At 42.0% G+C, this 14,507-nt stretch overlaps 1 protein-coding gene across 3 annotated transcripts; it reads right to left on the reverse strand.

The window, feature by feature from the left end:
* Positions 1–548: 548 nt before the first annotated feature.
* LOC138142089 (transmembrane emp24 domain-containing protein 2-like) lies at positions 549–8,684 on the reverse strand. Of its 3 annotated transcripts, none has more exons than XM_069063012.1 (4): positions 8,575–8,684; positions 2,021–2,600; positions 1,719–1,780; positions 549–760 (listed from the first exon to the last, which is right to left on the reverse strand). In XM_069063012.1, exons 1-3 carry the CDS (start codon positions 8,624–8,626, stop codon positions 1,756–1,758), a joined length of 657 nt encoding a protein of 218 aa, XP_068919113.1. In that variant the 5' UTR covers positions 8,627–8,684; the 3' UTR covers positions 549–760; positions 1,719–1,755. The 3 variants fall into 3 exon arrangements, with proteins under 3 accessions (XP_068919113.1, XP_068919115.1, XP_068919114.1); XM_069063014.1 differs by having other exon boundaries at positions 2,021–2,748; XM_069063013.1 differs by lacking the exon at positions 8,575–8,684 and having other exon boundaries at positions 2,021–3,039.
* Positions 8,685–14,507: the final 5,823 nt, after the last annotated feature.

Consider the following 14,507-nt stretch of genomic DNA (forward strand, 5'->3'; position numbering starts at 1 on the left):
GTGTCTGAGGCCGGAACCGAACTTGGGTTCTCCTGACTTGGGGCCGGTGCTTTTACTCACTGCACCACCTAGATGCCCTGTGGGAAGCCTTTTCTAATTCCCCTTATTCTAGTGCTTTCCCTCTGTGGATTATCTCTGTACATAGTTGTTTGCTTGTTGAAATCCCCATTAGATTGTGAGCTCCTGGAGAACAGGGACTGTCTTTTGTTTTCCTTTGTATCCCTTATGTACCTGGCACATAGTAGGCACTTAATGAATTCTAGCTGACAGATTGACTCAGAACCCCCTGAAAAATGACCGAGGACCCCACCATTCAACGGAAATTCCTCTTTCAAAGGTCACCAATGACCTTTGAGAAGGTCAGAATGACATCTGATGGAGTGTTCTTGGTCTTTTATTCGTGAACTTTTTTACTTTTTAAATAATTGCTTTCTTATTGAACCTGGATCATATTAGATCCATATTTCTTTAATTCACATCTTTAACTTAATTTTGAATAGTTATTCAGGCATTTCCCCCCAAACTGATAATTGACAATTAGACCAAAGTAAAACAAATACATTTTTTAATGAAACTTTGTGTGAGGCTTAATAATTTTTCACTTGGAATATGAAAAAAGGGAATAAAGAAACAACAAATAAAATATATCAGTTGCAATATAATCCTTGAATAGGTTCCACTGCAAACAGATGTTCTGATGTGAAATTCATCTTCAGAAACCAAGGAGTAATTTTCTAAACAAGATAAAATTCCCATATGCCTAAAATGAAAGAGGGAAAAAAACCAAAACTTATAAATACAGTTACAATGTTGCTGACTCAAAGAAAGTATTAGCTGTTTAAAATTCCAACAAAATTCCCAAACTTTTAACTCTCTAGCCATAAGCATCTAGGTTTTCCCCAATTATGCTAATATGTGCTAGCAAAATGCCAATATGGTGGAAATGCAGCCAGGCCAGCATTAGAAGATTACCATTTGCTGAAATATCAACCCAAGTTGGTACAGTTTTTATCCTATTCTATTTCTCCCTTCTCCCTCTTACTGATGGGGTACTTGGGGTGTCTATGTTTGTAACACCAGTTTGTAAAATCACATTTCCCCCCCCCCCACCTAGCCTCAGAGCATGAACTCTGCCCTTTTCCCCTGCCAGCACTCTGCCTAGCAACAAGTGTGAGGCAGAAAACCTGGTTAACTACTTATTCTACATTAGAAAGACAATTCCATGGTTCAGATGTAGGCATCTGAGGCTTAGGGTTCAATGTGAGAAAGGTTTCAATCTTGGATCTTGGGGAATGTATTTTGGGCAGTTTTTCAAGTAAAAGTAAAGCTAAAGGAAAAACAAGTATCCAGTTTGAATATCGTGTTCATTATTATTTTTTTAGAGGATGTAATGATTTATCCCATTGTACCTTAATAATAACCTAATATTTTCCTAATAGCACATTAATGACAATAAATAATAGGGCTTAATTAGAATAATAGAAGTCAATTGTAAGAATAAGAGAAAATAATAAAATGAAATGTTTTTTTCCAAGAGGGGGCCAACCCCGCACCCCCACCCCCACCTCCCCAGTAAAGGACTCCCTAAATTCCTCTTTTCTGGACAAAATGCTTCAACTTCAAAACAAAGGAAACTCGAGCCATGGAAGGGGGTTGGGGGAGGGTAAGGATGCCATCAGATTTGCCATGAAGCATCTCCAGAAGTCAGTGTCACCCACCTGTCTTCAGGAGCCTCCTGAGTGGTCTCTTCCACTGTCAAGCCATGGTGTCCACTTGTATGCTACAGTATAGGCCAAAGAGAAAGTGTCCCGTTTAGATTAATGTAGTAAACAGGTAGTTTTATTCCCCTCCCTCCCCTCCCCGCAAATCAAGTTCACCCATTACAGAGGCTTCTTAACAACGGCCCTTTTGGTTGGCCTTTTTGTAAGGAGATAACCCTTGCAGATTCTTATATAGCCTAAACGCCTTGCGCGGGGAGGGGAGGGAGGATGGAGGGGGGGGGGGAGGAGCGTTTTCTTACTGTATTCTCTGGACCTGGAAAAAATTCTTAAGGTAGTAGATCTGGCCAAAGGTCATGGCCAGCAGGACCGCAGCCTCGAAGAAGGGCAAGAGAACCAACTTCCGGTCAGTCGCCTCACTGATGGCCCGGTGGATCTCCTCCTGGATCTCCATTTGCTTCTGCTTGTGCTTGATTGCCAGGAGGGCCTTGGTCAGCTCCTCCATCATTTTCTCCAGCTTAGTGCGGGGCCCATCCTCCTCATCCTCTCCCAGGCCAGCACTGGGGGCCGGGCCTACGTGGATTGTGAACATAACCATCTCGGGCATCAGGGTGGACATGCTGAACCAAAACTTGTAGGCGCCATCCTTGTGGGCTACGAAAGAATAGCTGCCACTCCTCTCATGGATTAGCTGGATGAGGTAGTCGTTGTCTGGGCCACTGATGTGCACGTCTATGTCCAGGAAGCCGCCCTTCGTCACCTCGAAGCTGAGCACCACTGTGGCTCCCGTCATGCCTTGCTCGAAGAAGCACTCCTCCTCATGAATATCAATTTGGATGTAGAAGGCTTCGACTTGGAGTCGGGGCAGCACTGTCAGCAGGCCTAAGAGAGTCAGGGCCAGGGTGCCTATGTGACTTGGGGGCACCATAATGAGGGCCAGGACGGACTCAGACACAGCGAAGGTATTGACTGCAGCCGCCTCAGCTCGTCAGCCTCGCTTTGGCACTGCCGACTAGTCCGGGTGAAAAGTCTCCAGGGAGGGGGGAGAAACGAGAGAGAGGCAGAAGCCACTGATTGGCCACCTTCCTTGGCTCGGTAGACCCCCCCCCCCCCCCATTACTCCGGAAGCATTCCAAACTCTTTCCGCCGGGATTGTAACTGCCTGGCTTCTCTTTATCACCCTTCTCTGTCGGCTTCACCAGATTCTTCTCCATCTCTTTGTCCCCTTATTCACCTATACCCACAAGTTCAAGTGACTTGTGTGCTGAGATGACCCCCCAAAATTACTTAACCAGCCCTCGACCCTCCCAAGCAACAGTCCCTAATCTGATGTTCAGCTGTTCTGCTGGACCTTGCACTCAGTCCCCACCACTTCACACCCTCCTGGCCTCTTGCCTGGACCATTGCAACAGTCCGCCACTTGGACCTGTGGCTTCCAGTTCAGCCCCTCTCCCGCCCATCCCCCCACAGCCACAGCCACAGCTTTCCTAAAGTGTTAGTCTGAGCAGGCCAGACCCGTGTTCCAGCACCTTCTGGTGTCCCCTGGTGCTTTTAGGATAAAATTCTACGCCTTAGCTTAGCCCTTCATGATCTGACTGCTGCCTATTTTTACAGTCTCATTGTCTAGCACACCTTTCAGTCATTTCATTCCAAAGGGCCTCCTTACTGGTCCCCAAATTCAGCTTTTTGTCCTTCATCTCCATGCCTTTGTTTCATGACCCCATTGGAGATTTTCTTGGCAGATACTGGAGTGGCTTGCCATTTCCTTCTCCAGCTCCTTTTACAGATGAGGAAACTGAGGCAAACAGGATTAAAGTGACTTGCCCAGGGTCACCCAGCTAGTCTCTGAGACTAGATTTGAACACAGGAAAATGAGTATTTCTGGCTCCAAGCCAGGAGCTCTATCCACTGCCCCACCTAGAATATCTCGTTTTCTTCCAAGTTTAGTTTAAAGGATACCTCCTCCATGAGACCTTGGACTTTTTCTGATTTGTCCAGTTTCCCCCATCCCTGAACAAATTACCTTGTATTAATTTTGTTTGTCTTCTGTGTAAGCTTTTAGAAGCAAAATATTAATAGTGTGCTCTGAATTTTAGGCACAAATCTGGAAGAAACAATTATTCAATGTAACATTATTGTTTAAAAAAAAAAGCATTTCTAGTCTATAGAGAAATGTCCAAACTGGCATAATCCCCCCTTCCCCTACCATGTCCTCTACCCCAAGGTAATTTGAGGTAACATCTGTAGTAATTTCAAACAAGGAAAATGTAATAATACTTTAAATACATTTTGGGATTAACATCCCAGAACAATAATCATTTTGGATGCCTTCCTAGACCACTCCCCCTCTAGTGTTCTCTAGGAATAAGCAAAGTTGGGCAGCTAGTTGGTACAGTGGATGATAGAGCACAAAGGGCCTCAAGTCAGGAAGACCTGAGTTCAAATTTGACCTCAGATGCTTACCAGCTGTGTGACCCTGGGCAATTCACTTCACCTTGTTTGCCCCAGTTTCCTCATCTGTCAAATGAGCTGAAGAAGGAAATGGCAAATCATTTTAGTATCTTTGCCAAGAAAATCCCCAAATAGGGGAAGATTCTGACACAACTGAAAATGACTGAACAACAACAAAAGGAATTAGGAAAAGAACCTTCTTCCTCAGTATAGGCTGTTGTGTTTGTCCTTCATTTTCGAAGAGGGCCATGGCATCAGGGAAATGATGCCATAACTTGCAGTTAACTTGGATTTGACTGAGGGAGGGCTGTGCAAGGTCTCCAGCTTCACTTTCTCCTCCAGGGCCATCTGGGTCCAGTGGCCTGCTATTTCTCAGGACTGGAGATGGCCCAGGATGCATTGGGAGACCCTGGTACTTTCTGGAGAAGAAGGGTGAAGTTAATAAAGACTGAGGGAAGAGAAATTTGTAGCTCTGTCACTTCACGAGGTGGAGAAGGCAATGATCTTAAATAGACCCGAAGTTCTCATGGTTCTACGCTTGGTTACCACTTTTCATCCATTTACAAAAAAAAAAAAACAAAACCTTTTTGTTCTCAGCCTTCTATATGCTTTTCTAGTTTTATATTTTTAGTTGAACTAAAAAGGAAAATTTTAAAATGCTCTCACTCAGTGGAGTAAAGATCATCCTCACCCACCCCACCTAGCTCTGATTGTGTTTCAGATGAGGAACATAATCAATTAAGTGTGAACAGGGCCTGGAGACCTCCCTGGGACGTCTGCTGAAATTGCCTGAAGCACTGGAACTCCTTGCACCTTTGGAGCCTGGATAAAATCAGTAGTTCAGAATACAAGAACTTTCCAGTGAGTGTCTAGCCTGGAGAGAGCATTCCAGCCAAACACATAAGAATGAATAACTGGGAGAGAGAAGAGTGTCTTGCCCTTGGCTTCAGTCTCTATCTTCCTTGCCTTCTCTCTACCCTCTTGGCCAAAGGAAGACCTCTAGAATTTCAGAGAATCTGAAGATGTTGGACTTCCCATCTTTCCACTGGCATTCTAGAAGCATCCCCAGAACAGCTAATGGCAGTGTCTGTATCAGGAGGGAAGAACAGAATGGATACATATTCAAGGTTCCGAAAAGAGCCCAGGAAAAAACAAACAAACCTCAAACCAAAAAATACTACCTCAAAAACCCCTCAAACCTACCCCTGGCAGGGGTGTGCTAGTAAATATTCAATAGCCAGCTCCCTGAAAATCCACAACACATGTTTAAGTTTAATCAGCATTATTTTTAAATATTCCATTTTTTTCCAATTACATGCAAAAAATTTTAAATTAAAAAAAAATTTTGAGTTCCAAATTATCTCTCTTTCTCCCTCCCCTTTCTCCTCATTGAGACAGCAAGCAATTTGATTTTGGTTATTATACATGTGCAATCATACAAAACATATTTCCATATCACTCATGTTGTAAAAGAAAACACAGATGAGGATGCTCTGTTACAAATATATCTAACCCTAAAAGCTCAAGCATTGGGTTAGAGGTGAGCTTGTCTGGCTAAGACTAAGTTAGCTAAGTAGTGTTCCCCTCCCTGTCTAAGACAGGACTATTTCCCTGCTGGAGTGACCAAAAGAGAATAAAATCCCTAGACTGCAGACATTATATGAATAATAGATCTCATTGTAGTCCAACCCCCTCTGATCTGGAGTTCAGTTTTGGACATGTTCAGTTCAGGACACCTATGGGATGGACCTCCAGTTTGAGATGTCCAAAGGGTGATGTGAGACTGCATTTCAGAAGAGAAGGGTGGGGCTGGAGCTATACGTGTATATGTAATATATGTGCATGTATATATGTACACATGTGTGAATCTTCTATGTAGAGATGATAATTGAACTCATGAGAGCAAGACAGTGTAGAAGGAGAAAAATAGGGGACCAGGATAGAGCCTTGGGTGACACTCATAGTTAAGCTTTCTTTTGTAGCCTACTTCCTCTTAGATTTGGCACAGACTGGTGGTTTTGTTCTCATTTTCTGGCAGCTTTTGATTTTGTGCAAGACATGAGCCTAAGGCTACTCTGGGAAGTACCTCTGCCATCTTCTGAGACAGGTCTCCTCCTCTATGGGTGGGCAAGTGGCCTATCTCATGTTGCCAAATTTAATTGATTGTGCCACCTTCCTCCAGGTGTGGGATCTCCTTTATGGCTGGTGTACCTTCTGTGCAAGGAAATGTCCAAGATTTGAGTGAGGGCAGGACAGCAATGCCCTCTGACAAGAGGACTGGGAAAAGAGTAGTCTTGATGATGAAGGAGATTAAGTCAAGTTGTACAGTGCCAGGCACTGTACAAGGTTTTTGTAGTTTATGAAGGACCTACAAAAACACAGAGGATTTATTTGGTATTGTAACATTTAAGACCTAGAAAAGATCAATTTACTAGAACAATTGGAAAGAATTGTGTGATCATGTAGTGCTAAGATTCTGGGGGAGGGGGGAGAAAAAAAATGGGTTCCTTCAGAACCTTAATGTCCTCATTGGGTACCAGGGGAATTAAAAAAGAAAACCATAGGCCCTGGAGTGGATTTTGTTTGGGATTGTTCTGAGGGTTGATGAAAGGAAAGAGAAGGCAGGGTGAAAGAAGGAAAAGACTAGTGTAGAAAGGAGGTAGAATTTGCTATTTCTCATAAGTGAGGTGGGTGAGAGGATTATAGAAGCATAGAAGCAAGGGTACAGGGAGCAGCAATCAGGTGAACTCTTATCTGAAATGGACAAAGGGTTGAACAGATACACAGAGTTTGTTGTAAAAATACATAAGGGGAAATGTGGGGAGAGGGAGAGGGGAATGGTGGAGGATTGTTCTCTTCTTAGAAGGGAATAGTTAGAAGGAAAACAAATTTCCTAAAGCTGAAAGGGGGATTAAAAGAATTAAAAACAGAAGAAAAGAAAAATATTACAATTGAAGGGAGTGCCTTAGATGGCTTTTCACTTGGAGAATGGCTGAACAAATTGTAAAACAGGAATATCATGGAATATTATGTCATAAGAAGTTTGAAAGACAATTGCAGAAAATTGTAGGCAATAGGAACTGACACAGAGTGAAGTAAGCAGAACTGGAATAATTTATCCAAGGGCAGCAATAATAGAAAGACTTCAGAACTCTGATGCAAAGACTGGCCATATTTCCAGAGACCTGATGATGAAGCATGCTAACCAATCTCCTGAGGGGTGAGGGACACAAGGTGGAGAAATGTTATAAACATGCTCAGTATAGGAATAAGCAATATTTGGTGGAGAGCCAGGAAGGTTTTCATTTTTTTTTTCACATTTATTGTCTCCTGAATAAATGGGTAGCCTCCTGAAAAGACTACAGAGAATCAGACAAAGGCAAGTCCTTTTATGCTACTTCCATTCGAATTTCCTGCCTTGTTCCTTCAGAACTGGGATTGGTCCCAGCTCTTTGGGATAACAATCTTTCTGACCTGCCCACTACATGTGTGTAGTCCTTAGTATGTTCCCTCCACCCAATATGAGCTTTGTTCGTCTAATGATCGGATAATGAGGGTCTAATTCTATGCGGGGTGTGTCAGTTACTATGTTATGTATAAGGCTAGTTAAACATGTGTGTTAATGAAAAGTTGGTGACCATCCCTTGACCCCCCCCCCCCCCTTGGTCTGAGCCAGCTTAGCTCAGGCCCCTTACAAAGGCAAACTTACAGGTTTCTTCCAGCTATATGATTGGATAGGGTTGCTCTGCCCTTCCTCCCCTCATCCTGATTTACACCTTCCCCCACGCCCTGTGCAGCATCCATTGTTCCTATAGAAACCAAATTACTAGTATTTCTCACAAGAAACATGGCCACTGTATATATTTAAATTGTTTGTCTATACTTATTTATTATTTTTTCCCCTCAATTAAAAGGTCACGTATTAAAGATGAAACCAGCTGAGCCCTGGGGGTCTGGAGTCAAGAGAACCTGAATTTGAATTCCTACTCTGACATTGGCTTAACTGTGTGACCTTGGTCTAGTCACTTAACACATGTAGGCCTCAAATTCCTCACTTTAAAAATGAGCAGCCTGGTTTAGATAATCTCTAGGGCCCCTTTTAGTGACCACCCAGATGAGAAAGACCTCCAAAAGCTTCCTAGTGAGACCTCGGAAATGCGGCCCCCCCCCAGGGGGCGAGCCAACTTCAGCCGCTCCTATTGCCGCCTAGGCTATGAGTTCTACCGGGCCGGGGGTGAGTGCGGGATAGGAAGCGTGGTGACTGGGGGAGGCCGGGGTGCCGGGGGGGGGGGGGGGGGAGAGAAAAGCCCCACGCACCCTCCCCGGAAGTGCGCGCGCGCCCACTACGTGACCTCGCCTTCGCGCCTCACGCAATCACGCCCGCGTGCCCACTACGTGACCTCACCTTCGCGCCCCCACGCAATCACGCCCGCGCGACCACTACGTGATCTCGCCATCGCGACCACTACGTGATCTCGCCATCGCGCTCTACGCAATCACGCCCGCGCGATCACTACGTCACCTCGCCATCGCGCCCCCACGCCATCGCGCCCCCACGCCACCACTCCGCGACCCCTCCCACCTGCCTCAGTTGTGCCCCGCCAACTATACCCTAAAGCCAGCACATCCCTCCCTAACTTGTTCCATTTAGAACTCAATTCTTTTAAAAATTTTTTTAAACTTTTTTTTTTTCTGTGGGTTTGCCTTAATGAGGAATGTGCTCAGAGCCCAGTGCTAGGCACTTAGGGGAATCAGAAGTTGTAAGAAGACCTTGTCCCTGCCCTCAGAGTCTAGTAGGGGCATAAACAGTGGTGTCAAACCCAAATAAAAAGGGATCTAAAAAATTACCCGTTAATACTGTCAATGTGGTAGCCTTAGCAGTGAGTTTGACTCGTCTGGCCATGGACATTAGGGAGCCATTGCAGGGTTTTGATCAGAGGAATGAGTTTTACTGGTAGAGAACTAGACCTGGAGTCAGGAAAACCTGGGTTCAAATTCTGACTCAGATACTTGTTAGCTTTGGGACCCTGGGCAAGTCACTGCTCTGAAATGAAATGCACCTACCTCACACACCCTCCTTGTGAGAATTCAATGAGATAACATGTAAACAGGGCTTCAAACAACCCTTACAATCCATCCTTTAGGCCACAGGTAGACACATCATTGACATTGTGTCCTAGAAATCTTGTTGTTTAATCATTTTTCAGTTGTGTCTGACTCTGTGCCTTATTTGGGGTTTTCTTGGCAAAGATACTAGAGTGGTTTCTCCAGATCATTTTACAGATGAGGAAACTGAGGCAAACAGGGTGAAGTGACTTGCCCAGGGTCACCCAGCTACTAAGTGTCTGAGGCCAGATTTAAACTTGGGAAGGGTAGTCTTCCTGACTCCAGACCTGGTGCACCTGCACCACCTAGTCAAAGTCTTAGTTCTGTTAAAAACTAAAGCCCTATTAGGATATTCAGCTAATTCAACCAAGTGGCAATATTATTGATCAATAAAAATCAACAATAACAATAGTTAACACTTCCTACGGGCCAGGTGCTTTACAATTATTATCTCACTGGATCTTCACAACCCTGGGAGTTAGGTGTTATTATTATCCCCATTTTATAGATAAGTAAACTGAGGCAAAGAGAGGCTCAGTGACATGCCCAGGGTCAGACAGCTAGTCAGTATCTGAGACTAGATTTAAACTTAGGTTTTCCTAACTCTTAACTTAAGCACTCTAACCACTGCATCACCTTTCTTCCCTAGAATTACTTGATTAATTATTGATTAAAATTAGTAAAAAAAAACAATTGGGGGCACTACAGAATGAGGGATAGACATATGCCTATTATTTAGAATTGGTTGTTGAAACAAAGAGCCTTTTAAAAGGCATCAATTGGAGTCTCTCATGAGAAAGAACCCTTACACGATGATTCCTTTCCTCAGAGGAATTTTTATATTTGTGAATTTTACTTATTGGTTTAGTGATTTGAATTTTTAGCAGGACACTTATGTAGGTTTTGTAAAAGGAGTAGTTGTCATAGTATTTGATCCTACATAATAATAATAAAGGAATGATAACCAGTATTTATATAGTGCTAACATTTTGTTTTGTCTATCATATGTGGGAGGCAATGTCCTAATGGCTTTGCGATTATTATTTCATTCAATATGTATAACAGTCCCGGCTTAGTACTTTTAGCATCATCTCTCCACCCCTATGTTATTGATTAATTATTGAGTAAATAGCAATCGATCTTATTAAGCAGACAGACATTTGTACATAGAGTATTTTGAGGAATACACATATCCTAGTTATTTGGACCGGATTCTTATTGTACCAAATAGTATTTTCAAGTCCATTAATTGGACTGTTTAGCATAATAACGAACCCTTATATTACAAATCCTTTCCTGAGAGGAAGAGTCATTCTAGAAGTCTGAGATTTGGGAATTTTGCATTTTGATTTGCTGGTTTTTACTTTCAGAGGCACATTTGTGCAGGTTCTATAAAGACATTATTGTACTTATTCCTAAGTAGCAGCACTAATATTAATAGGAAGAGCTAGGGCTTCAAAATTATTATCTCATTTGATCCTGAGTGCCCAGTACAGAGCAGATATTATGCTATTATTATCCCCATTGCATACCTGGAAAGTGAGGAATACAGAGTTTCAGTGACTTGTCCAGGCTCACAAAGCTAGTAACTAAGGCTAGATTTGCATTCAGTTCTTCCTGATTGCAGCCTTAGCACTCTGTCCACTGTGCCACCTGGCTAACCCAATATTATTAATGATTGATTAAATGTTAATCATCAATCAACCATCTTTGAGAACACAGCACTATATGAAAGAGACATGTGACTGATTGGTTGCTATTGGACCAGATACTATTTTTTAATGCATTAAGTAGACCATTTTTGTTTGTTTTTTTGCTTTTTGGAGGACATTTGGGGTTAAGTGATTTGCCCAAGGTCACATGGCTAGTAAGTGTTAAGTGTCTCAGGCCGGATTTGAACTCAGGTCCTCCTGACTCCAGGGCCAGTGCTCTATTCACTGTGCCACCTAACCACCCCTAAGTAGACCATTTTTAAAAGAAGGTTCCCTTGCATGAAGAATCCTTTGTCATCTAGGAATTTTTTAAATTTGTGACTTTCACATTTTGGTGCTCTGATATTTACTTTTATCAGCGAACTTGCCAAGGCTCTGTAAAGGGCATAGTTGTCATTGGACGTGACCCTAAGTAATGACAAGAATAGTAATGCTGCTGATGCTGAATAGATTGCATTTATATAGTGCCTACTTTTTCCCATCTCTTTACAATGATTATCTCATTCAGCCTCAAAATAGCTTTTGGAGGCAGGTGCTGTTATTCCCCCATTTTACAGATAATCAAACTGAGGCAAATAGGACTTGCTCCATCCTCAGTGACTTGCTCATGGTCACAGGCTAGGCCAGGGAGTGGGGAACCTTTGGCCTCAGAGGCCATGTGTGACCTTCTAGGTCTTCAAGTGCAGCCCTTTGACTGAATCCAAACTTCACAGAACAGATCCCCTTAATAAAAAGATTTGTTCTGTAAAACTTGGACTCAGTTGAAAGGCCACACTCAAGGACCTAGAAGGATGTGGCCTCGAGGCCACAGGTTCCTCACCCCCGGGGCTCGTCAATAGCTGAGGACAGATTAACTTCAAGTCTTCCTGATTCCAGGCCAAGCTCTTTATTCTCTGAATTCCATTGTTGCTCCAATATGATCTATTAAATCTCAATTTAAAAACACATTTCGTTGTAGAGCAGAATAAGGGATGGCTATATTCCTATTATTTCAGTTCAGTTTGTATGTGTCAGAAGACCACTCATCCAAAATAACTCATAGCCTTCTCAAAGTAGAAGCAAAAACTTTGTTACTATCTCTAAATCCAACAAGAAAGAAGGGAGGAGAACACTACAGAAGGCAAAAGCAAGATTATAAAGCCCTAACATGGGAATTCCACATCTTCTCCACTGTCCCAACTTACCATTGGTTGGTAAGGCAAGCTCACAGTGTTCTTATTAATGCCAACCAATCAACACAAAACCCTCTCCATTTATTACTCTATTACTAATGAGGCTCTAATTTTTTTAGATAACATACATAATACATGATGTCCACTACGCAAGCGCAATAACAATCTCAGAATACTGAACCCCCTTCAGTCCAACCTAGATGTGTCCTTATCTGGACCCGAGTATCCCAAGGCTGCTGTCTGCTCTCTTTTTTTTTTTCTTTTTTGCCTTTTTTGGAGGGCAATTGGGGTTAAGTAACTTGCCCAAGGTTACATGGGTAGTTTTTTTTGTGTTAAGTGTCGGAGGCTGGAACCAAACTCAGGTCCTCCAGACTCCAGGGTTGGTGCTCTATTCACTGAGCCACCTAGCCACCCGATGTCTGCTTTCTGATTGGTCAAATCCACCTGCTGCTGCCAGCTTCTTTTATTCTACATTATTTCATTTTTAATATTATCTAGGAGTTCTCTGGAAACTGGGAACCCAACTTCTTCCCAAGGCTACTGGCTGGTCCTTTTTTATCAGTAGTCTTGTTTCAGCAATTCTTCTAGTTCTATAGAAACTTAACCCTTTGCTACCTCTCACACTACCATTCCTTTCCCCAAACTAAAACATCTCTAATTTGGTCTCAATAATTAATGCAATCGGGGTGGCTAGGTGGCGAAGTGAGTAAAGCACCGGCCCTAGAGTTGGGAGGACCCGAGTTCAGTTCTGGCCTGAGACACAACACCCACACCAAAAAAGGAGCCGTGTAACCTTGGGCAAGTTACTTAACCCCAATTGCCCTCCAAAAGGCAAAAAAAAAAATAGTTAATCCAATCAATTGTATTAATACTCAATAGCTCTGACATTACTTTGAAATACACAATGACATATATATGTATATATATATATATATATATATATATATACACACACATAGGGAAAGGATACTGAACTTAGTTACAAAGTATAAGGAAGTAATAAGAATATATACAGGATGTTCAGAATGGGGAAACTTCCCTGCAAATTATCCCTCACAAGTTGTTACTGAGCAAAAGAACATTTTAATTGCATTAATTAGAATCTTTTTTTTTTAATAAGAAAGAACCCATCCATTACAAATAATTTCCTGAGAGGAAGTCATGCTGCAATTCTGAGACTGATGAATTCTGATTTTCCGTTTACTGGTTTTTACTTTCAGCAGGTTTTGTAAAAGGAGTACTTGATCCATAATCATAATAACAAAAGAATAAGAATAAGAACGACTGAAATGTATATATATATATATATATATATATATATATAGTATATACTGTTTTCATAGTACTGTGCTAAGGGCTTTACAATCCACATATTGTTTGATCCCTAGAAGAACCCTGGGAGGTAGGTGCTTTTATTATCCCCATTTTACAGATGAGAAAACTGAGCCAAACAAAGGTTAGTGATTTGCCCAGTGGCACACTGCTAGTAGGTGTCTGAGACTGCATTTGAACTCAGGTCTTCCTGATTCTAGGCCAATCACTCCATACACTATATCACGTTGCTGCCTCAATAGTATTGATTAATTATTAATTACATATTAATCACATTATTAAAAAGATATATTTGAGGACACAAAAAGATAAGGGATTGACATATTCCTATAATTTGAGATTGATTTTGATTGGACTAAATAGCAATTTAAAATGCATTCATTGAACTCTTTTGTATAAGAAAGAACCCTTACTTGAAGAATCTTTTCTTGAGAGGAAGAGTTATCTTGGCATTTTTCATTTTGTGAATTTTGCATTTTCATGTTCTGGTTTTGACTTTCCCTAACAGCCCAGTCTGAGTTCTGTGAACACATGGTTTGTTTGACAAACACATGGTTGTCATGGTACTTGATCCTGAGTAATAATAATAATGAAAAAATAATCATAATTATAGCTAATGTGCACCTACTATCTACCATCTGCCAGGCCCTGTGGCAACCACTTTGTGATTATTATCTCATTTGATCCTTACCCAGCCCTGGAAGGCACATTTAAAAAAAAATTTCCATCTTACAATTCAGGAAACTCAGACAAAGAGATGTCCAGTGACTTGCTCAGGGTCACATAGCTGGTCAGCATGTGGTCATATTGGAAGTTGTGTTTTCCTGTCTCCAGGCCAAGTACATTATCCTACCACATCACTGACTCGTTACTATTGATTAGTCATTGATTCAATATTAATTAAAAACATTTTGGAACACAGCAGGATGACAGTCTGTTATTTGTCATTCCTTGTTATTGAACCAAATAGCATTGAAATGCATTAATTGAATTCCTTTTTCTTTTTCTCTTTCGAA

The sequence above is a fragment of the Petaurus breviceps genome, unplaced genomic scaffold (assembly GCF_028583685.1).
Source record: "Petaurus breviceps papuanus isolate PSGF00001 unplaced genomic scaffold, PetGlider_PUasm1.0 90535, whole genome shotgun sequence".
In the NCBI taxonomy this organism is placed as follows: domain Eukaryota; kingdom Metazoa; phylum Chordata; class Mammalia; order Diprotodontia; family Petauridae; genus Petaurus; species Petaurus breviceps.

Bases quoted from the DNA above. Each gene is read 5' to 3' on its own strand.
- LOC138142089 (XM_069063012.1), bottom strand. From the start codon at position 8,626: ATGGCGAGATCACGTAGTGGTCGCGCGGGCGTGATTGCGTGGGGGCGC. The intron at 2,601-8,574 runs GTGAGGTCACGT...TGACTCTCTTAG, and splicing joins GATTGCGTGGGGGCGCGAAG to GCCTGCTGACAGTGCTGCCC. The intron at 1,781-2,020 runs GTAAGAAAACGC...CCTATACTGTAG, and splicing joins TTCCAGGTCCAGAGAATACA to CATACAAGTGGACACCATGG.